This window comes from Arthrobotrys flagrans, assembly GCF_004000055.1.
Source record: "Arthrobotrys flagrans strain CBS H-5679 chromosome Unknown unitig_1, whole genome shotgun sequence".
NCBI classification, from domain to species: domain Eukaryota; kingdom Fungi; phylum Ascomycota; class Orbiliomycetes; order Orbiliales; family Orbiliaceae; genus Arthrobotrys; species Arthrobotrys flagrans.
This window is the reverse complement of record NW_027137556.1, coordinates 1,990,086-2,012,497: the sequence shown is the minus strand read 5'-3', so window position 1 is coordinate 2,012,497 and position 22,412 is coordinate 1,990,086. Positions and strand designations below refer to the sequence as shown.

At 49.1% G+C, this 22,412-nt stretch overlaps 8 protein-coding genes across 8 annotated transcripts; 5 read left to right on the top strand and 3 right to left on the bottom strand.

The window, feature by feature from the left end:
• Positions 1-199: 199 nt before the first annotated feature.
• DFL_008604 (uncharacterized protein) lies at positions 200-1,948 on the top strand (the record flags this gene model as incomplete). The annotated part of the gene is made up of 6 exons (XM_067638359.1): positions 200-404; positions 480-508; positions 578-840; positions 920-1,599; positions 1,683-1,820; positions 1,899-1,948. 6 exons carry the CDS (start codon positions 200-202, stop codon positions 1,946-1,948), a joined length of 1,365 nt encoding a protein of 454 aa, XP_067486254.1.
• A 1,293-nt stretch (positions 1,949-3,241) lies between these two features.
• On the top strand, positions 3,242-5,458 carry DFL_008603 (uncharacterized protein; the record flags this gene model as incomplete). Its single annotated transcript, XM_067638358.1, has 5 exons — positions 3,242-3,818; positions 3,888-4,108; positions 4,171-5,032; positions 5,088-5,142; positions 5,206-5,458. 5 exons carry the CDS (start codon positions 3,242-3,244, stop codon positions 5,456-5,458), a joined length of 1,968 nt encoding a protein of 655 aa, XP_067486253.1.
• A 1,405-nt stretch (positions 5,459-6,863) lies between these two features.
• Positions 6,864-8,137, top strand: DFL_008602 (uncharacterized protein; the record flags this gene model as incomplete). Its single annotated transcript, XM_067638357.1, has 2 exons — positions 6,864-7,094; positions 7,157-8,137. 2 exons carry the CDS (start codon positions 6,864-6,866, stop codon positions 8,135-8,137), a joined length of 1,212 nt encoding a protein of 403 aa, XP_067486252.1.
• A 628-nt stretch (positions 8,138-8,765) lies between these two features.
• On the bottom strand, positions 8,766-9,315 carry DFL_008601 (uncharacterized protein; the record flags this gene model as incomplete). The annotated part of the gene is made up of 2 exons (XM_067638356.1): positions 8,766-9,194; positions 9,244-9,315. The coding sequence occupies 2 exons, from the start codon at positions 9,313-9,315 to the stop codon at positions 8,766-8,768; spliced, it is 501 nt and encodes a 166-aa protein (XP_067486251.1).
• Positions 9,316-9,657: 342 nt separating this feature from the next.
• DFL_008600 (uncharacterized protein) lies at positions 9,658-11,563 on the top strand (the record flags this gene model as incomplete). The annotated part of the gene is made up of 2 exons (XM_067638355.1): positions 9,658-9,984; positions 10,049-11,563. 2 exons carry the CDS (start codon positions 9,658-9,660, stop codon positions 11,561-11,563), a joined length of 1,842 nt encoding a protein of 613 aa, XP_067486250.1.
• Positions 11,564-12,064: 501 nt separating this feature from the next.
• Positions 12,065-14,568, bottom strand: DFL_008599 (uncharacterized protein; the record flags this gene model as incomplete). The annotated part of the gene is made up of 8 exons (XM_067638352.1): positions 12,065-12,322; positions 12,436-13,049; positions 13,104-13,178; positions 13,253-13,616; positions 13,680-13,753; positions 13,833-13,983; positions 14,102-14,291; positions 14,549-14,568. 8 exons carry the CDS (start codon positions 14,566-14,568, stop codon positions 12,065-12,067), a joined length of 1,746 nt encoding a protein of 581 aa, XP_067486249.1.
• Positions 14,569-14,817: 249 nt separating this feature from the next.
• Positions 14,818-15,778, top strand: DFL_008598 (uncharacterized protein; the record flags this gene model as incomplete). The annotated part of the gene is made up of 4 exons (XM_067638351.1): positions 14,818-15,030; positions 15,130-15,225; positions 15,304-15,540; positions 15,698-15,778. 4 exons carry the CDS (start codon positions 14,818-14,820, stop codon positions 15,776-15,778), a joined length of 627 nt encoding a protein of 208 aa, XP_067486248.1.
• A 1,423-nt stretch (positions 15,779-17,201) lies between these two features.
• DFL_008597 (uncharacterized protein) lies at positions 17,202-19,244 on the bottom strand (the record flags this gene model as incomplete). Its single annotated transcript, XM_067638350.1, has 3 exons — positions 17,202-18,723; positions 18,787-19,105; positions 19,211-19,244. 3 exons carry the CDS (start codon positions 19,242-19,244, stop codon positions 17,202-17,204), a joined length of 1,875 nt encoding a protein of 624 aa, XP_067486247.1.
• Between the last annotated feature and the right edge of the window lie 3,168 nt (positions 19,245-22,412).

The following is a 22,412-nucleotide window of genomic DNA, read 5'->3' as shown; positions in this document are numbered from 1 at the left end:
GCGTTGTGGTACAAATTTTCGCCTAGGAAATTTTTCCATAACCCCAAAGTAAGAGCCGCAAACGCCGTTCTCTTTCGACCTCACCTCTTCTTCTTTTTCTTTAAAACCATATTACCCAATTCTCCCCCCGACGCTCACGGCCGGGCTTCACAACCTTTTTGATCAATTGAATAATTAGAAGGGAAAAGAATCATCCTCAATGGCCTCGTGGAAACTCGCCGGCGCCGTCCTTCGAGGACTCCGCCAGTCCGCACAGTCTTCGATCCGACAGAACGGAGCTACATTATCGCCGTTAATTACCAGCGCTGTGAGGTCCGGAAGGGGTAGCAGCGGTGTTCAGAACGTTTATGGGAACATCAGACAGATGGCTACTTTCGAGAGAAAGAAGCCGCACGTTAACATTGGTGGGTGAAATTTTTTTCGCAGCATCGCGGGGCACTTGGTGGGGGTTGATTGCTAACCACAATTCTTCGACATAGGTACCATTGGACACGTCGATCACGGAAAGGTGGTTTTTAAGCATCTTACGAGATATTCATTTCACTTCGAAGGATTTCGTAGCTAATACAACATGTAGACAACTTTGACAGCCGCCATCACCAAAGTCCAGGCCAGCAAGGGTCTCGCCAACTTCTTGGACTATGCCTCGATCGATAAAGCACCCGAAGAAAAAGCCCGCGGTATCACAATCTCGACTGCACACTTGGAATATGAAACCCCCACACGCCATTACTCCCACGTCGACTGTCCCGGTCACGCCGATTACATCAAGAACATGATTACTGGTGCCGCGAGTATGGATGGTGCTATTATTGTCGTTGCCGCTTCCGACGGTCAGATGTACGGAATCGAAAAAAGCATACCCTTAGAAAAAGAATACATCCGTGGGATTTATGCTGACATGGCAACTTTCTCTCAGGCCTCAAACCCGAGAACATCTTCTCCTCGCCCGTCAAGTCGGTGTCCAAAAGATCGTTGTCTTCGTCAACAAAATCGATGCCGTCGAAGACCCCGAAATGTTGGAACTTGTCGAAATGGAAATGCGCGAACTCCTTGCTTCTTACGGTTTCGACGGCGACGAGACCCCTATCATCATGGGTTCCGCTCTTTGCGCTCTCAACGGCACAAAGCCGGATATCGGCGAAACCAGAATCGGACAATTGATGGAGGCCGTTGACACCTGGATTCCAACTCCCGAACGTGATCTCGACAAGCCTTTCCTTCTTTCGGTCGAGGACGTTTTCTCCATTTCCGGACGTGGAACCGTCGCGACCGGAAGGGTTGACCGTGGCCTGTTGAAGAAGGGAGAGGAAGTCGAACTCGTCGGTATGCAGAAGGAGCCTATCAAGACCACTGTCACTGGTATGGAGACTTTCAAGAAGGAATTGGACTCCGCGCAAGCAGGTGATAATTCCGGATTGTTGCTCCGTGGTGTTAAGAGGGAGGATGTCAAGAGGGGGATGGTTATTGCTAAGCCCGGAACCATCAAGGCGGCTAACAAGTTCTTGTGCTCGATGTACGTTTTGAGCAAGGAGGAAGGTGGAAGGCACACCGGATTTGGAAATCACTATAGGCCGCAGATGTACATCCGGACAGCTGGTGAGTTTTTGCACATGTTTCGGGCGGGACTTTGAGGTGTTTGTGAGAGATGAGGACTAATGTTGGATTTTTGGTTTCTGTAGACGTCGCCGTCGGTCTCAAGTTCCCCGATGGAACCGAGGATGCCGATGGGAAGATGGTCATGCCTGGTGACAACATTGAGATGGTTGCCGAATTGCATGTCCCAATGGCCATCGAGCCTGGTCTTCGTTTCAACATCCGTGAGTAACAGTCTGAGTCATGAAAAAAAAAAAAAAAAAAAAAAAAAAAAAACAACCGCGAACTAACGCAATCTACAGGTGAGGGTGGAAGAACAGTCGCCACCGGTCTGGTTACCCAGATCTTGTAAGATGTTCAGTCATCTAACACGAAAATCGAAGGAAGAAGAGCGAAAGAGGAATCTCCACTAGTTTTCGTTGTGAATAATTGAGTGCGGGGAGGAAATCCACCCGTCCACCCATGACAACCAAAAGCTTTGAAGAGAAGGGAGATGTGAACAAGAAAGATGAAGAAGGAGAGGCCGCACCTACAGTATCGATTGAGAAACTCTCTACTTTAACTCTTGATGACTCTCTCCCTTTCTTTCAACTGTGCATATAGATACTCTTTTTTTTTAACCTTTACTATTTTATATTTCTTGTGTATAGTAGTTACTTTATATCCCCCTCAACTTGAACAATGAAACAGAATGTACAAAGGAGAATAACCGTCCCACCCCCTATCTCTTAGATCGATGATGCTGGATATAATATTTCGATGACAAATACTACTACCGATCGAAGTCCGAACGATGTCTCAATCGCACTTGCACTTTTGTATTCAGCTTTCGCTTATCCCCGGAAGCCCTTTGACGTTATAGCTTGTTCCAAGAAGCTATTCCCCGTTCAGGAACCATGCATATCCCCAAAAGCTGATCCTTCACATTTGAAAACCCCACCATGATTCGAAGCCAGGTAGTTAAAAATAACGGCGGTGTTGAAGTCAGCTGTTGGATGTTGGCGTGAACGGGGCCCCCATGCTCTGAATTGTGTTGGGGACTTTGTATGGAAATCGACGACCGTATCGGATGAGTCAAGCAGACCGGTCAGTCAGAGCTCGTTGCTAGCTGGCTGCGCCTTCCATAAAAACCCCGTTCTCGTCTTCTCCTCCCTCCGTCGTAGGACAATTCACAACATCACAGCTGCACAGCTCGGGTACATATATATAAGCCATCGATTCCTTCGTTCGCTGATCGAAATTGGTATTACTCCCAGCCCCCCACCGGTCTTGTTATCCATCTAAGAAGCCACTTGTAGCTTCGAGCAGCTTGATTCTTTGTGGGTCTGTGATTGCCTTGGAAGCCGGCCAATGAATCGTCTCCTGCTGGTTTCCCGTCACGATTTCAACACGTCGAACCGGCACCGATTAAAAAGTTGAGGTTTTGCATTGCGCTTTTAGCCAGCAGCCATATATTCTACTCTGTCCTCTTTCATTTGACACCCACAGCACAGGGCTTGGTTTTTCACGCTCGATAACTACAGCTTTTTGCTATTTTCCATTTCAAAAACCCATCTGTTTATCAAATCAAATTGCTCTCGGAAGCTTGAAACAGAAAAGAAACCGCTACTCCCAAAAAGAAACACACAAAGGAAGGTAGCCACAGATGTCAGGACCATCCCGCGGCGCCGCCGGCAACGCCCTCAGCGAATTTGTCGAGCATGTCGCCAATCAAGCTGCAGCCCGACATCGCACCCGAACCGGCTCAACCTCCAAAGCCGCGGGAACCGCCCCACCGAAACTGGTTTCGACAGCTACGAACAAGTCGTTGGAAGAGGCGGTTGACGAATTGAGTTTCATCGATGAACTAGGTCTTAATACCGATGACGGTCCTAGGGTGAAGCTTCGAGATCAGCTGTTGGGGAATGAACCGGGTCTCGATGGTTTGCTAAGAAGGCGGTTGGAGGAAGGGAGGGGGGAAGCGTTGTTCGAAGTTGGATACGAGGATAACGGAGACCCGATGGGGTTTTCGAAGGAGGAGTACGAGAGGGCTTATCAGAATGTCGTGGGGTGTCTGGGGGGGCTTGGTGCCCAGTGTGCGGTTTTGCAGACGGCGAACGTTGATGAGAAGGCCGAGGAGGTTCCGGGAGATGGGAAGGGTGCGAGGAGTAAATTGATGGTTAGGGTGGTGCCGAAGAGTATGGAGGAGCTTTTGGAGATTAGGGTTGCTGTCGTTGGGAATGGTGAGTGGTCTTTTGATTCGAAAGATGTCTAGTGGGTTCGGGGAGGGTTTCTGACCGGTGGTTGTGCAGTCGATGCTGGAAAGTCCACCATGCTGGGTGTTCTGGTCAAGGGGCAGCTTGATGACGGACGAGGGAAGGCTCGGGTTAATCTATTCAGACACAAGCACGAAATCGAGAGCGGAAGGACTTCCAGTGTTGGGATGGAGATTATGGGATTCGATGCTCGGTCTCAGATCGTGACGAGTCAAGCCGGGAGAAAGTTGACTTGGGAGGAAATTGGAAAGAAATCCGTACGCTCTCGATGCTACCTACTCGGATGCAGCGGGAACGAGAAAGCTGATTGTTTATACAGGCCAAAGTTATCTCTTTCACCGATCTTGCCGGACACGAGAAGTACCTACGGACGACAGTCTTTGGTCTTCTGGGAACCTCTCCGGATTATTGCTTGCTCATGGTAGCAGCCAACAATGGCTTGATCGGAATGAGCAAAGAGCACTTGGGTATCGCCGTCGCCCTGAACGTCCCCATCATGGTAGTCATCACCAAAATTGACATGACTCCACCCAACATTCTCGCCCAAACCGTCAACCAGATCACTAAAATCCTCAAGTCCGGCGGTGCTCGTAAAATCCCCATCTTCATCAAGTCGAAAGATGAGGCCATCTCCACCGCCACCCACTTCGTCAGTGACAGGATCTGCCCTATCTTCCAGGTTTCGAATGTTACGGGAGAAGGGTTGGATTTCGTCAGAACGTTTTTGAACATCCTCCCCTACCACGGACAGTTTGACCAGAACGCACCGTTCGAGTTTTACGTCAATGACACTTTCTCGGTGCCGTTCGTCGGAACCGTCGTATCCGGTGTCGTCAAAAGCGGTATTGTCCATGCCGGAGATCCTATTTTGATCGGGCCGGACAGCCTCGGGAATTTCATCTCGACACAGATCCGATCTATCGAGAGGAAACGAATTGGCGTTCCGGTTGTTACGGCCGGGCAGAGCGCTTCGTTCGCTTTGAGAAGGGTACGACGACGCGATGTTAGGAAGGGCATGGTGGTCCTCCCGAAGACGGATGACCCGCCACCGAAGGCTTCCCGACAGTTTGTGGCCGAGGTGATGATCTTGAGTCACGCTACGACTATTAGGAAACGCTACCAGGCCATGTTGCACGTCGGGCCGGTTTCACAGACTTGCAGTATTATTGATCTCGATCGTGGTATGTATTCCTTCGTATGTGTGAACCACAAAAGATATGCTAACGGGGCTGGTAGAAACCGTCCGAACCGGTGATCGAGCATTGGTTGCATTCAAGTTCGTCCAGCGACCGTAAGTTCTACTTTTGTTCCTCTTTTATTCCGAGCGACCGAGCTTTGCTAATCGTTCACAAAGGGAGTACATTCTCCCCGGTGACAAGCTTCTATTCCGAGAAGGCCGAACGAAAGGCCTGGGTGTCGTCAAAGAAATCGATTATGATGAGAACAAGCCTCTCAACCCGGCTTTGAAGGTCGACGAAATGACAATCGAGGGCGGCCCGGACGATGAGAAGCTGACGAAGGAACAGAAGGCGGAATTGCACGGGAAGAGTGAGAAGATGAAGTATCAGACTGCCACGCCGAGTTCACCCGGGACGACGAGGAAGTAATGAGCACGTGATGACGTATTCTTTGCACATACTTTCACTCACCACGCATACACATACATATATTAATGGGGCCAGCGCTAGGATTAGTACGCTTGCTTGATGTTTTGCTTTGTTGTTTTTATTTTAATTGCATCCATGGTTTTTTTTTTTTTCATCTTTTTTATTTTATCGTTCGTTCTGTCTGTAAGTATTGTAAAAACGATTGATTCGATTTTTTTCCTTTGGAGGGATGAGGTGGGATTTATATGGCGTTAAAAGTCGAGGGTCAATTACAATGCTACTTTTGGACAGAAACAGAAAAAATATCCATTCCCATTCCCACACCCGAACATCGTGATCTCGCGCTATCTTGGGTGCGATTGCAATCATCTTAATTAATTGAGCTTTATCGATACATACTTACTCAAGTAGCGATACAGCTTGAAATTTTGAGTACCGGGCGTTCCCAGGTATTGGAAGGGTCACGTCAGGCCAGGCTAGGGAGCATGTTGCATATATCGCTCGGAGATCGGAAGTTCGTACCTTACAATGCACGCCTACTATATATACAGGTGCTAAGGCACACCTGGCATTCCTCAAGTTGAATCCGTAGCAGCGGTATGGACCGAAGCTAAGTCTTATCAGGGGGGTGTATATCACAAAAGGTGCAAGTTCCCGATCAATCGAGAGCAGTCACGAGAAGTTGTATGGCATCACGAAAGGTCGGGTCACGTGATCTATATGGAAAGAAGGTCATTCCACCCTTCGGGCCGGTCGGATCACTTCTGAGAAACTGGTTACTAAGAAACTCTGCGTGGACGCGGTGTTATTGTAGCATTTGTCGCGTAAAGCGTGCTCGATTGGAGGGTTCTGCCCCTTGCAGGTGCATGATCTGATAAGGCATGTCCTTCACCCCGACCGGGGTTATCTGATCTGATGAGTCGTACGCTAAAAAACTCCGGCCAATCCGGGGGCCAACCGGGCTGCCCTTTTCGTGGTTCTCCACTGCGTGATGGCGTCAGCCCCCTGTAACACTGCAAAGAATTTCCGGTCGCGATGGCAGCAAGGCCCCGTTCAATTTCCGCCGTGACGCGTCTTCGAGGAAGGGATTCCAACCATTCGCGTTCTTTCGTTCCGGTCAAGTCGCGTCTCCCCAGCCCTGGAAACCGTGCTTTTTGAAGCTAGAGGTCAACCCAACGCAGACTTTTTCGTGAACGAAAACAAAGGGCCCGGCAGGTTTTGATACATAAAAGAGACTTCATCCTCTCGACCTTGCTCACGAAATCTCTTTCCCTTCTCTCATCATCACCGAACATCAATCACATCTCCATTAACGGAACTAATATTGATTACTTCTTATCATCTTATCTACCACCTCTCCTTGTTGATCAAGCTTCATACTTTTTTACTTCTATAACCGTTCACAATGTCTGACTTCATGAGCGAAACACGAAAGGCCATCGCTGCCTTCAACAACCTCAAGGTGAAGGAAGGTGTCGAGAACGTCAAGCCTGCCGTCGAGCCCAAGGCCGTCGTCAAGGTTGAACCCACACCTGACGTTCCAGCCTTCAACAACCTCAAGCCGGAGGAAGCCGACGAGCCGATCCTCGTTGAGAACAAGAAGAGATTCGTCCTCTTCCCTATCAAGTACCACGAGGTTGGTCTTTCATCCCATAATACTTCCCGATCCGGAATACTGATTGAATTTGATATATTCAGGTCTGGCAAATGTACAAGAAAGCCGAGGCTTCCTTCTGGACCGCTGAGGAAATCGATCTTAGCAAGGATCTCCACGACTGGCACAACCGTCTCAACGACGATGAGCGATACTTCATCTCCCACGTCCTCGCCTTCTTCGCCGCCTCCGACGGTATCGTCAACGAGAACCTTGTTCAGCGATTCAGCAATGAAGTCCAGATCCCAGAAGCTCGATGCTTCTACGGTTTCCAGATCATGATGGAGAACATCCACTCCGAGACTTACTCTCTCCTCATCGACACCTACATCAAGGATAACAGCCAGCGAACTTACCTTTTCGATGCCATCGACACCATCCCGTGCATCAAGAAGAAGGCCGACTGGGCTATCCGATGGATCGAAGACGACAAGTCCACGTTCGCCCAACGACTCGTCGCCTTCGCTGCCGTCGAGGGTATCTTTTTCTCCGGTTCCTTCGCTGCCATCTTCTGGCTCAAGAAGCGCGGTCTCATGCCCGGCCTCACCTTTTCCAACGAGCTCATCTCCCGTGACGAGGGTCTCCACACCGACTTTGCCTGTCTCTTGTTCAGCCACCTGAACAACCGCCCGTCCAAGGCCGATGTCGAAGCCGTCATCACCGAAGCCGTCACCATCGAGCAAGAATTCTTGACCGAAGCCCTTCCTTGCCCGCTCCTCGGTATCAACGCCAAGTTGATGAAGCAGTACATCGAGTTCGTCGCAGACAGACTTCTTATCGCTCTCGGCAACCCCAAGGTCTACCACTCCACCAACCCCTTCGACTTCATGGAGACCATCTCCCTTGCCGGCAAGACCAACTTCTTCGAGAAGCGTGTCAGCGATTACCAGAAGGCCGGTGTCATGGCCAAGACCCAGCAGAAGGCCGAAGCTACCTCTCCGCTCTCTTCGTCTGCTTCTCCCAACGCTGCTGGCGAGCCACAGAATAACAACATGGCTGGAATCTCCTTCGATGAGGATTTCTAAATATTATTCATTCTCTACGGCGCTATCCATTTTTTCCCCTGGGCTTCGATAAAATAAAGGTATTTTGATTTTGAGCGGATTGGTTTTTTTTTATTCTATAAATAAATGGCAAAGATGAACGGGGCTGGCTATGCCACGGTAAATATTAATGTTTTGTACGTCGCTATGGTCTATGGTGGTAAGGAGTGCATTGGCGTTTGCTCTTTTTTTTTTTGTCTGTTTCTTCGGTCTTCATTTTATCACTCTGCATTATAAAGGCGTGCGAATAGGCGCGCTTTTGAAAGATGGGATACAAGTCCCCACAGCTATTGTATAACATAATTCGTGCATGCGTGCATGGCACTTTTTGTTGTTTCTGTTTTTGAATTCTCCACGCCGGTGCGAGAAAGATACTATTAGGATAGGTAAAAAAAAAAAAAAAAAAAGAATGAGAATGAGAATGATAATAAGAATAATCGTTATTCGTACAATGGCGTTGAGCTCCGTAATCGTGCTTTTTATGATGTGGTTTCGATATTCGGTCCGATTGAGCTTGATATCAATACCCTACGATCTTACCTCTATCATCCACCGTATGTACATGCAAAAACTCACAATCTCTCTCCCCGCCTTTTCAAACACACACCCCTCATTTCTTCTTCTTATTCTTCTTCTTCCCACCTTTCGATCCTCCGGCCGCAGCCTCTCCACCCTCCGTCGCAGCCACCGCACCCGCATCCGCATCCTTCGTCACGCTCGGCCCCGCCGCTTCCGCCGTTGCCCCTCCGGCGGCAGCAGCGGTACCCGTAACCTCCCCACTCCCCAAATCCTTCAACCCGGCCATCGACCTAGCCAGCCTATGCAACCCCGTCACAATCCTTCCGACATCTGAAATCTTATCGGTACGGAGTTTTACAAGCGAGCCGGAGATGGGGTCGTAGGTTTTCAGGGTTAATGTTCCGCGGGGGGCTTTCGGTTTTTCTTCGGTTGGTTGTTTCGAAAGAGAGGAAGTGGGTTTGGGACGGCGGGAGGGGGTCGTGGGGGCCGGGGAGATGTTGTAGGTTGTCGTTATTCTCGTCTGTAATAGTTAGCGGGGGTGGCGGGTGGATCAGAGCGGAGGGACATACGGTATCCGGATGTGCTTGGAGAAGCCGGATCGAACGGTCAATGAAGTCCAGGGGGGTTTTGACGAGGACCATCGTGGCCACGTCGTGCTTCTTACGCGATTGAACGGTAGCGGTGGTATGGAACTAGGGGGGGTATCGATGAGGTTGAAGGAGATGGAAGTCGAGTAGCTAGGTCGGTTGCATAGGGTGTCGTCAAAGTAGCCGAGAACAGAATATAAAACCGCCCTTTGGCAGATCCTTCATACATCTTCCATTCTTCCCTGAAATTCCACCCGGAAATTATAATTAATTGCCTATTATTCAAAAAAAATATTCTGGAGAATAGGTTTATATAAGGAGCTCCATCCGGTGGTCTTTTCCTATATTCAGTCCGTGAACAATATATCGTTGCGTTCGATTGATATCATCGAAAAGATGGAGGTAATGTCGTCCGCATCCGAGCTAACAAAAAATACCACAAAGGTCAACACCATCACCACATCCGCTCCCAAAATCATATCCTGCGACGACATGCCCTCTTCGCCATCGTCTCCAACTTCAACATCGAATCCAAAACTTCCAAACCCACTGGCGGACGAGCTCCTAGCCCGCTGTCTGAAAGTCTCGGACGAAATAAACCTTCTGGAAAAGAAATTACTCCAAAGGCTCCCTCCGAAACAACGATCGAAAAGGGGTAATTTACCCATCGAACTTCGACATTTTAAAAATGCCATCATGGTGGAGCAGAGGTTGTTGGAGAGCGTACGTTTCTTCTTTCTTTATTACCACTGTTTTCCGTTTTAGAAATATACTAATCTATGTATAGCTATCATACACCCCTCCGACCCCTCAAACCCAGCACTCCCTCCGCTCCTCCAACCTAAAATTCCTGGAATCGGTCTGGGCCGTCGCAAAAACCTGCAGTGGATTGCAAGTAATCTTCCGAACCGTCCAGCTCTTCGACCATCCAACCGACAACGCCGCAAGGCTACGTGGTAACGAGAAAAAAAAATTAAAAAGGAAAAAGACCCCGGTGCAGGTCGACATTATAGCGCAGAATGGATTGGAATGGATCAAAGTTGCCAATCTGTCGGAGAGGAGATTGGAGACGGAATTTGCGAAGGCGAGGTGGGAGGCCGAGGGGTTTAGAGACGAAGACGAAAACGGCGATGGCTCGGACGGAGGGAGGGGTATCGAACAGACCATCCTCGAATTCCAACACGATTCGGACGCCTTCTCGCTCGTCAAATCCGCCAGATCGATGGTTCTAGCGGCTCAGCAGACGAGAGTCCAATACCTCCATCCGGAAATAACCATCGTCCTCCCGAACATCAATTACGATCCTCAAGACCCCCAACCGGGATCGCCGGTCCACACCCTGATAACCGCAATCCTTTCGACCGGTGCTAGAGTCCAGACTTCGAACAACAGCATCATAAGCCCCACCCCGATCCCAGGAGACGGAAGCGCTTTAACAGATAACTTTGGAAACACGATAACCAACCGCTCCGCTCCTCTCAACCTTAACCCCCCAGAATCCGCCGCAGAAGCGGCGTTGACAACCCTCTCCATAACCTCCGATCCGATAAACCTCATCACCCCCAGAATCCTGATAGACTGCACCATCCTCCTGGCGTTGGTCTCGGACCTCTCCCACGAACCCGTAGCCGAACAACCGATCTTCCACCGCTATATCCTGCAACAGGTTCGTTCCGAAAAAGAAGAACCGTTGTTACCGAATTGGATATATCCTAGCATACAGGGAAAGGAGATGGTGTGTACGTTCGATGCTTACAAACGGTTTAAAGAGATCGTGGAGATCGTGGGGAGCGAGAATGAGAAGTCGAGGGCCGAGGCGTTGGTTTGGGGAGGGGCGGGGAGGGATTGGAGACATCCTTCGCCGTCAAAGTCGGGTTCTAGTAACAACGACGCCGGGATAACTTTCACCGAAGACGGTGAGCCCCTCCTCCCCGACGGCCGAACCCGCACCTCCCTCCTCTCGACCCTCCGATCCCTCTCCAAACACCCCGTCCCCGAAAACCTAAACCTCCCGATAACGGTGGTGGACTCCCTGGAATCCCGATTAATGTCGCATAACCCCGTTGCTGCAAAGATAGGCCAGGAGTTATCGGCCGTGAACAGGAGTTCGATGTTTACGGCTTGGGAGATGGGGGTTACGATCGTGACCACCAACGGAAGCGTGGTGAAGAGGTTGGAGTGGCTGGTGGAGGAGAACAGAGTCAGAGATGATGACGTGGGGCCCAAGGTACATCTGTTGGCCATCGCGAGGAGTCTGGTGGGGAAGATGAAGAAGGGCGCGGAGATTCTGGTGGAGGGGTAAAGTACTTTTTTTTCTTATATATAACCTGGGGCGGATATCGGTTCGAGGTATCCGCTTGGGTTTTTTTGGGATCACACACGAGGCTTCATTTTTCATTACCGTACGCATACCTAAAATACATGCTCATCGCAAAAAATCCAGAATCCAGAATCCAAGCGGGAGAAAACAGGAAAGAAAGAGATCCCACACAAGATATCCTTAAGGAAATGCATGCCCCCCGGATGACATACCGACGTCGCAAAAACTCCCACCAGCGTAGCCATCCGCCATTCGAGCCAGCGCAGTAGAAGAAAAGCGTGGCTCCCAAAAAAACGTAAAAGGAAAAAAGAAAGTAAAAGCCGAAGGAAACGATGTCTATGAATTAGGTATTTTTCATCGAAATAGCCAACCATTTTTTGTGATATTTTTCTTCCCCTTGCCCTCATCCTCTTCCCGGTAAGACGCATCAAAAAGAAAGAACACCACCCTTCAACGATTCTTTTCTCCCTTCGCGGGACCGGTTCATTTATCTTTACCTTTCCCTTTCGCGAGTTTCTTGCTCTCCCCGTCTTCCGAACTTCTCGACTCATCGTCCGACCACTTGTCCAAGTCATCCCCTACCGAGAATATCGCCTCTCCTTCTCCGGAATGTCTGGGTTGGTCGAACGAATCTTTCGGCAACGGCTGGTGAGTATGCTGCGGTGCTTCGTTGCCGATATGTTCCTCCTCGTCGGATCCCGCAAGGGATGCAATTTCAAACCCATCGTCGTCTTGTGCGATCTATAAAGTAAAAGAGTACACATCGTTAGAATTGCTGAACAAAAAAAAAAGCAAATGGCACCGTACGTGGCCCCACGGCCGCTCTTATCATCTTTTTGAGTAATGGAACCAACCTCATCGGACATCGCAAACCGTCTGTTATTCAATGTCGGCCTCCACAAAAATGCGATAACGGACAGATCGACAAGGTAAACCAAATTCAACCAACCGTCCAGCACAAACCACCGTGTTTGCCAATGAGTCGGAACGAAGTCTGGAGACCCGGTACCGGCGAAGGTCAACGAGTTGATGAAGAAGAATCCAAAGATGACGATAATGCTGCCGAGAAGAACCCACCAGAGGCGGCGGTACATGAGAGCTTTGACGTTCTGCTTGCGGTCGAGAAGTTCCTTCATCGTCAAGTTGAGAGCGTTGAGGGTCCAGACGTAGAAGGCGGTAAGGGTCGCCGCGAGAGGGAGGATGACGAAGAGGACGAGGGGGCCGGCGGTTTCGGGACTGACGATGGCGAGGGAGGCGACGGAGTAGATGACGCCGAAGATGAAGTGGGCCAGAGCAAGGGCTCTGCAATACCACATGAGGCTGCCGAGCGATGGCTTGACGACACCGTATCCCATGCAGACGATCAAGAGCAAGAAGAAAGAGAACGAGTTCCTTCCGGCGTTAAGAATCGCCACAATGACCATGAATACCTTTGCGACAATATTAGAGCCGTGGATGTTCATGTAATCTAAAAATACTCGTTAGCAAAAGCCCCCTCGGACCGGAAGATTGCCGTTCTTACCGTAGAATCCCCAAGTCATCAACATCTCGATTATCAAGAAGATGATGATAGCCGTGATGTAGTTTTGAACCGGCACTATTCGCACCGATTAGCACTTCACCCCCACTCACTAAATCCAATCCCACTCTAAAAAAAAAAAAAGTCCTTACAAATATCCCTCCTGTGCTGCACGTACAAAAATCCCCAAAACACCCCAATAAGGGCGTAGAGAATAGTAATTCCTCCGTAAAATGGCAGCTTTGGAATCTGCGACGCCGGCAGCTCCCCGTAAGCATTCCTAAATTCCACGACTCCACTGTAATGTCTCGCAGCATAACCCCAGGTGGCAACACAGTAGAATCCGGTCTTCTTGACATCGTACTTTATCGGCTGGCCACCCTTGAGCTTAACAGTGGTGGTGAGCATCTGAGTTTGGGCGGTCTTGTTGGCTTTGGGGTCGAGGATGAATTGACCGAGTTGGGATTGCTTGCAGTATTTGTTTTTGATTGCTTCATCGGAGCAAGTTACGATGGGCTAGATGATGTCAGCCGGCCCGGCAGGTTGTGGGAAAGCTGCCAGAGGGTGGTTTTGACGTACGGTTACTTCTCCTTTCTCATCGCGACCCTCCACACCGATCAGATGTTCATCTTTGTACTCGAATATCAAAAGACCTATGAGCTTCAAGTCAACAAAACGCGTTCCGACTCCCCGTATGGTCTTTGTCGTCGCCGTATTCGTCAATAAACATACTAACGGCCCAATCATCAAAATCCTTCTCCTCTTCTGGGTTTTCCGGTTTATCTCCAGCAAACTTGACCAAAATATACGGCGCCACCTTCCCACCCCAAGCCCCAGGTCCGTACATTCCCGAACATCGCTGTCGATCGTCATCGGTATTATGCTGTCAGATGGGACAATCGGGTTAGCTATAGCCCCGAGAACACGATGCGACGGCGGTTGGGGGTGAGCTGAGGCAAAATAGGGCTTACGAAGCTTCGGAGGGACGTACGAGTGCATACTCGGCAGCTCTGGCTAGCGCCGCGAATAACAGCAGGACTGTTAATATTAGAGAATTCGAGGACCTCATCGTGGTATGAGATCAGGAAGAAGAGCGAGGAGAGAGATATACGGCCGAGGGGAGGGTTTTCAGACCAGCCGGCGGGAGCTGGGAGGGATCCGGAGAGGTGACGTTGGCGTTGACGGGTAATTCTGGGATGAGCAGAACTCTCGACGACGTACGTTAACGAACCGCGCTTTTGGAGAAGGCGAAATGCGTAACGTAAAAGTGTTCGGAACTCGGAGAACTGCTGCCAACCAAGCTCGAACGAACCCTCACAAAAAATAAATTAAATAAAAATCAAATAAACCCCGAGATGGAATGGAGTCTTTTTTCCGCTTCTCAAGAATCGATGGCGATGCGATGGGACCGCAGTTTGAGAGTTTGACCTGAGAGCTGAGATACTTACCGTATCATGCGATCTGGCATATAAATTCACTTGGCTGTCATGTTGGTAATAACAAGAACTTGAAAATCAATCAAGGCAAGGCGAGACAAGAATAGCTCACTTCGATCCAGGTAAAAAGCCGCAAGGAAGGTACCAAGAGGTAGGTACCCGGCAGCCTTCCGGTTTACGTATACACCACGCCGCCTCCGATGCCTCTCCCAGGGACCGTTCTTGGCTTTCTTTCTTAATCCGAAAAAACATTAAAACACCATCTCGAGCACGGTGGCGCGATGATAGGCGGCAACTTGTCCGCCACGTTTAACGCCCTACGGGTCCTTTACGATCCATCACTATGCTTGCCCCATATGGTCATCCCGACTTTTGCGCATTTACCCGTACCGCTGAGGTTTCCCGGACAGAAGTCCGAAATCCGGGCGGTGATATTGGATAAAGATAATTGCATATCGGAAAATTATGCATTGGAGGTTTATGGGCCCTATAAGGTAGTTTTATATAAAATCAATCCATTGGATGCCATATGGGTTCGACGGAAAGCTGTACGATTTTTAGACATACGGACGTATCGATTAACAAATAATCAGGACAAATTCGAAGCCCTCAAAGCAGCCTACCCGGGAAACCGTCTCCTAATGGTCTCCAATTCCTCGGGCACCCAAGACGACAAAGATGGCAAAGAGGTGAGGCTTTAACAATTTCACAACCCTTACCAACCCACCAACGAATGCTTCCAACTAACATCGCGCCGCAAATAAAAGGCGGCTCTGCTATCCCGAACACTTTCGATACCGGTTCTCCGCCACAATGTCAAAAAGCCAGGTTGTCTGGACGAGATTCTAGCCCATCTGCGCGCCTGTCCGGATGTTCAACTGGAATCCCCTTCACAAATCGCCGTTGTTGGCGATCGTTTGTTCACCGATGTCATGATGGCCAACATGATGGGCGCTTGGGGTGTGTGGGTTAGAGATGGTGTGGATGTCAAGTATGCCAGTGCCGTAAGCGTCCTCCCCTCTCCCCTTTCCGAATCATTCCTTTTTCGTTTTTCACAAGACGGTTGGTTTTGTTTTCGGTCAAGTTGGTTATATTTCGGGGGGGCCGGCCGTATTTTTATAACGATGAATATAAACGGCTGATATACGTCCGATGTTACAGTTCTCGGGTTTCGAGAAAGGTCTTCATGATTTTCTTGTGAAACGGGGGTACCGACCTCCGTCGCCACAACCGAAACCGTGATGAGCAAAAAGGCATCACAAGGGGGAAGGAGCATGGTAGCGCTTGTGCTTGTACTCAAGTACTCGGTAATGTATAGTAACGGTAACGGCGAATATAAAAAAAACGGTGATATTCTAGAATACAGGGTCAGCGGACACGTTCGAGTCGATGGATATGACTGAGGCTGGGGGATTCATCAACCGGGGATTGAAAATATACAGTAGATATCCACGGATACCAGCACGACCCCCTTCTCCTGCACGGCCGTCCGGAGCTCTCTAGATATAACTGGCCGCTTCCCTTCCACCTTGAGGTTTTATCGACCGGCCTACTTTTTGCCTGCGCGCGGGTCGCAACGAAGCCAGCGCAGGAACTGTGCAACCTGAATCACATCGTACCCGGAGATTTCCATGTTAACTTTTTATTATCATACGCATCAGGGGGAGAAAGATATCACAATTTACTCTTTGCGCAACCTCGGATCGATTGAGAGACAGTTGCATCGATTAAAATGCCTCGGAAATTTAGAAAAACAAAAAGACAAAAAAGTAAAGTATCTCCGGACTAAATATTATTACTACATGAAAGTAGAGGGGAAAAGCGGAAACCTCGCTGGCGAGTTCCGTACACGAACCTTCGGATAAGAAAATAAACAGGTTAAAAGACGAATAGCGATATAACGTAAGGAAATGTGTCTTCGGGGGAGGGGTCATTAGCGGTGATGGTTTTCCAACAAAGTTATTATATTAAAAGATAACTACGGGGGCGTTACAATGAACAGGAAGATGCATGATTTGGAGTTTCGGTTTATTTCCCTTTGTAGTTATCTTTTTTCCTAGCTATTTTTGTTTGATATCTGACAAGGGAGATAAGAGAGAAAAGAGGCTGGCGGTTGATATTTGCGCTTTGCTAGGTTTTTTCCTTTTTTCTTTTATCCTTTCGGAAGGGATAATTCGGCCTCGGGGCGATGGTGATGGTGGAGATGTAAGTATAAAAAAATGAAGCGATAAACGAAGACCATTACGACGAGTGAGTGAGTGAGAAAGAATACAATATGCTTTACATGACTTTCTTCTGACTTTCCTTCGGGGAAAAAACGCGACCAAAGTAATTTCAGATCCCAACAATGTTGAACGAATGCAAGATGATAAATACCCAAACTATTAAAGAATCAAATGATTTGCAGCTTGCGATAAAAAAAGGACGATACCTTCGGACCAAAAAAGAGAGAATGATAAAAAAGAAAGACGTTTTGTTACCACACCAAGAGAATTCGATTTCGCTAGACATCATGATCGGAGATAGTTTGGACCCATTAAGTTTGTTGTTATGTGATATGCATGCAGATAGATGATTTGATATGACTAAAAGAGAGATAAAGGTGTTGAAAAAAGAGATACCAAAAAAGAAACTTGAGTTTTTTGTTCTGGAGATGCTAGCATCGTTACAGTTGTTGCGGATGAGCTTGCGGCAGGGGATGCGGTGTCGAATGCTGTTCCGGAGAGAGTGTTACATGGTGGCCCATGGGACTCATGTTGTACGGCGAGAGATGGCTATCAACCTCTTCGATTTCCTCGAGGGCCGGCGGGCTCTGGTGAATTCCTAACGATTGCTTGGCGTATAGATCTGTCAATTCATCGTTACCGTAGAGGGCTTGTTCATGAGTGAGCGGGAACAGCTCGGCTGATCCGGTTCGGTCGATGAAGGGGGGTGAGCCGGATGCGATGATCGGGTCACCGTTGCTCAGTGCCGACAGAGGAGATACGGACTGTGGGATCAGACCGTTGGGGTTGATCATGGGGGACAACCATGGCTGATCCATGAAGGGGGAGTGGAGGCCCGGTGTCATGGCGAGTTCACCTGGCATACCAGGGCTGGCGGCATATTCGGAAACCGTAGTAGCTGCGGAAAGAGGATACGCCGGTCTGTAATCCAAGAAACCAGGGGCGGAAGTATCAATTCTGAGGTTGTTCGACATGGCATGGGGATGCTGAGGAGCCGGGGCGAACAAGTGGTTGTTGGAGTTTTCCTCCATCTTGAGCTTGGGGCTGACGGAGGTGCCGAGGAAGAAGGAGTCTTCGTTCTCTGGTTCGATGATAACATCGTCAAACTGGAACGAAGGCATGGGACCAAAGTTGGCGAAGTCGTTGATGTTGGGGACGGAACGGCTCCTCTGCCTCTTATGCCTGTACGGGTTGGCAATGTGCCCTCTGGCTTCTTGCTGGACAAGCGATGGTGGGGCCATCATTCCGGAAGCAGACGAAGGACGCATTGGAGGGGATGGCGGGTTAGCAAATGGGGCATCGAACATGAATGGCTGTGGTTGTCTGTGTCGGTTTTGGAAAACATCCAAGTTTAAGAGCTTAGCAAGCTGGCCCTGCAGAGACTTAGCGTTGCCTCCGAGGGTGTGGGTGAAGATCTGGGTAGCCTGCTGGTCTTCGGTGAAATCACCGCATTGGACGAAGCCACCCGAGCCCGATGTATCCATGAAGAAGTGTGGTGGCTTGAGCAACTGAATGACAAGCTGACCCTGCATCTGTCCACCGTGCGTGCTTGGTGGAGCCATCGGAACGTTCAAAGTCTCGAGTTCAATGCTCTTGATATTCCTGAACGGATACTCGATCTTGTAGCCTGCGGAGTCGTTGTTGATGTAGTATGTGATGCAAGCCTTCTCGGGCGAGTAGAAAACCACGAGATCCATAGCGTTCTGTCCGATACGTCTCCATGTACCAATGTTCAACGAACGACATGTGAAGTGGTGAATGACGATCTTTCCGGTAGAGGCTTCGCCGGGAGCCGAGAAGCCGCCTCCGAAACCATTCAATGCACCACTTGTGCCGTAGGCAAGAGCCTTCATCTCGGGGTTCTGGTTGGCAAGGTAGAGTCGAACGCTCTCTGGTATCGAATCGATATCCTCACCGCCGTTTTCCAAAGACTTCTTCGCAATCAACTTGATCTTTGCACGTCTGTTTATACGCAATTAGTAAACTCTACCGATACTATCCAAACATGAATTTGCATATGCCTACCTGTTCTGGAACCAAATTTGAACAGATCTCTCCGTCATATTGATTTCCTGGGCTATTCTATCTCTGACAACAGCAGTTGGAGTGGGGTTCTTGCTGAACTCGCGCTCTAGTGTGACAAGCTGATCCTGAGTAGCTCGCTGACGCTTCTGATTCTTCTGTTGTTGGGTCAAGGTGCTCTTCCTTGGTGGCCGTCGGACAGCACCCGACGAGGTATTGGAGCCACCATGTTGCTGTGGTGCAAGCGGGGGAGAACTCGAGGCAGCAGAAGACACCGAGGCGAATGACAGCCTGTGGTCTCCGGACTGGAACATCTGGGATGCTATTTAAGATTATATAATTTTAGCACATGTCTACACATGAAGATACCTCATATCAAATCAAATAAAATCACATTGAGGTAGAGCAAGCAGGGTATTTGACAAACCTTCCAACAGTTCCTGATGGGGTGTAGCAAACATTACTGAATATTATATATTTTTATATCTCGATCAGATGAGAGTGGATATCTTCTTCGGGACTTATTGGTCCGCACAACGTGGTCTATCAACCAACTTCCTCTCGAGGCACAGATGCACTCTGATTGATCTGGGGTCTCGGCGTATGATGTCGTTAAAATTGCAAAATGCAAGAGCAGTAATAAAACGTATTCTTTTTTGGGCTGGGTTATTGAAGCAAGCAGCGGTGGTTGGGTCAAGTGGATCGATCAATTATTCGTAATGAGAATCCGAACGCGTTGAATCTTGAGACCTTGTGTATTACTTTCCACCTTGAATAATAATTTCCCTTGTAGAGTAGTAGTAGTAGTAGTAGTAGCAGTAGTAGTAGCGTGGTGTAAAGCCCGTAGCCAGATTAAAGGCCCTTTCGATAAGATAAAATAAAATAACGAAGCGAAATTCAATAATAAAATAAGGAGTGTGATGGGATCAGCCGAATGAGTGAGGCTATATCCTAGGGTTTTTTTGGCAAAAAATCAAGAATGAACGAATGAGTATTATGTCTCTTCGAGGTTTGATTACGAGGAGAAATGGGGAGATGAAAGGGAATTAAAAGGAAAACAGAAGGAGGGAGGGAAAAGGAAGGAATAATTGTAGGAAGAGAGCGAGCGGGTGCACGCCAGAAGACCCAGGAAAAAGTAACGACAGGTCCCACGGGAGGAGGGAAGGGACCTTGTCGAGGGTGGCTTCTTTCGTGCAGAGGAGGAACGAACGACTCCACCAAACGAGCCCTTCGCCATGACTGGGCAAAAAGGGGGATCCAAAACAGACCGACAGATTCTGTGTACACACGCTAACGAGAGACCCTCCCACACACATCCCATCGACTCCGACATCTTTTTGGGCAAGGTGGTACAGCTCGCTCCATGCAAAAATCCTCCCTTTCGCTGACCTGCGTTAAGTTACCCCTGTCGGAATCTTTGGAGGAATTGGGCAGGCGTGGGGACGCCTGTTTTTGTTGCCCATGTTTTCTTCTTTCTGGCCTGTCTCTTCCGGAGGGCCCCAATGGTGATAGCCGGGCGAGGTGGGTTTTCTTTTGGGTTCTTGTGTACCGCGTGTGATCTCTTCCTCTCCGGTCATTGAGCCTTGCAGATTTTCAATATTACGGGCGAGCTGCTTCGCCTGGCTCGTTGGTTCGAGATTCGTGTCCACGCTCGCTGAGAGACACACAATAATGAGAAGAGAAACAGACAACCGTTCTCATCCATGCGGTTGTTCGTAACGCCTTCATGGCGCAATCCTCTTGGAGATACTTCAATACATGCCTAACAGCCGCTGGAATTCAGCAACCTAGGGATCCTGTCCCTGTTGCATTTCTTCGACTGTTGATTGTTGTTTGTTGCTACTTTTTTGACAGAGCGCGTGCGCTCCCAACAAGGTTGCCTGCCTGTTTGCAGTGCAGCTCCCCGCTAAACATCGGGATAGTAGTGAACTTTTTGTAATATGCGTGTGTGTGTGCATCCTTATGTTGATGGTTCCCTCTGCTGTTCTGTTCACACGAGGAATTTCATTCTCATTAGTCATAGCTAACGGTGCGGAACAAAGAACAAAAAAGTCCCTCGATGTGCAGCCGTATTGAGCGTAGCAACACATCCCAAACACCGACCGCCCTTTACTTCTGGCATCGTTGAAGCTCTAAAACTTCCTCGTGCCAGAAATGTCGTCACCAAAGGCATGGTGGAAAATGCTATGCCGCTTGGAAAGAAGTCAAGACGTGCCATTCCGACCCAAGGCTGCATCGCAGTCAAAGGGACGAATGGCAATCTGTTCATTCAGCGGAGTTTTCCCTTGAGGGTTTGTGCGAAAGCCGCAGGATAAGGAGAACCGGGTTCGTGATTGGCAGGCGCCGGGTCATGATGGTCCAGGCTCTCCGGCTGGGCGAGGGCGATGGTCCAACCAAACCGTCCCCACGCAGATTCAGCCAATCAGGCTATCGATCGGACGGGACCTTGTCCTTCATCGATGGCAAACTTTTCTTTTGCATGAGGTGAAAGTCTTGTCGGCATTAAGCAAGACGACCGGGAAAAGAAGTTGGCTCTTTTGCGTTCGTTCTGTGGCGCTTGACCCGATTGAGGATTTAAAGGGGTCGATAGACGCATGTCCCATATCATCCTTGCGCCGAAACATCATGTAGGAGAGCTGGGTCAGACAGAGGAAAGCGTACTCTTGTGAACAATCCGGCAATCAGAGGCGCTTCCGTCGATAGCGATGAGGCTTGCAAGCCTGTAAGCCGAACGGGCGAGTTTACCAGCTTTAGATAGACATTCGCGCTGGCAAGTTAAATCTTAACATCTGCAAGTCAGCAATTAGCCTCAATACCTACTCTGCTGGGGCTCGACTAAATGCAATTGACTGTGCTTATCCCCCACAAATTAAACTCACGAAAACGAGCGAGTGCCACTTCGGCTTTACTTTTCTTCGAACCCGTCTTGTTCTTCTAAAAATACACAAAGAGGCCTGCAATCGCACGTGGTTTTTCCTCTCAACTATTATTTCGTGCATCCGAAGCTGGCTGGGTGGCCTCAACATTATAGTATAGTAAGTTAACCTTGTCCTGGTGTCTCCCTCCAAAACACCTGTCCCAAGAACATCCAAAACAGACGTTTCCAAACAATGCATCGACCCCCTTGACCTGTGACAAAGAAGGTTCGGTGCAGGAACCTGCACCCATTCAGCTCTCTCGCAATTGATTGGGAGAGAGGGAAGCCCTTGCCGTTGACCAAAAACCTGAACCTTTCCCATTCGGTCCCCATCAATATCAATGGGCGACTCGCGTCCCCTTTCCGTACCCGAGACTCGGTGTCGGAAAGCTGTGCCTCGACACTGACACTAATGTTTGTCCATAAGTATGTCTACGTACGGAGCTGGCCTCTCTCCTTGCATTGACATCTTTCGCAACTGGTACATGTACCCCCCATGTGCCCAATAAACAGCATTAAACCCAGAGAAAAAAAGAATCCGTAGACAAACTTCGCAGTCGCATGTAACTCCATCGGTACCTTTTTGTGCCTAACTTTGTTGCTTTTTATACACGCCGTCTTTCTCTTTTTTCCCTCCCCTTCCTCTTTTCAAATTTCCGTTGACGAAAGGGAAAATGTCCGTCGAAGGGAAATTCTTGTCGAACATTTTCCT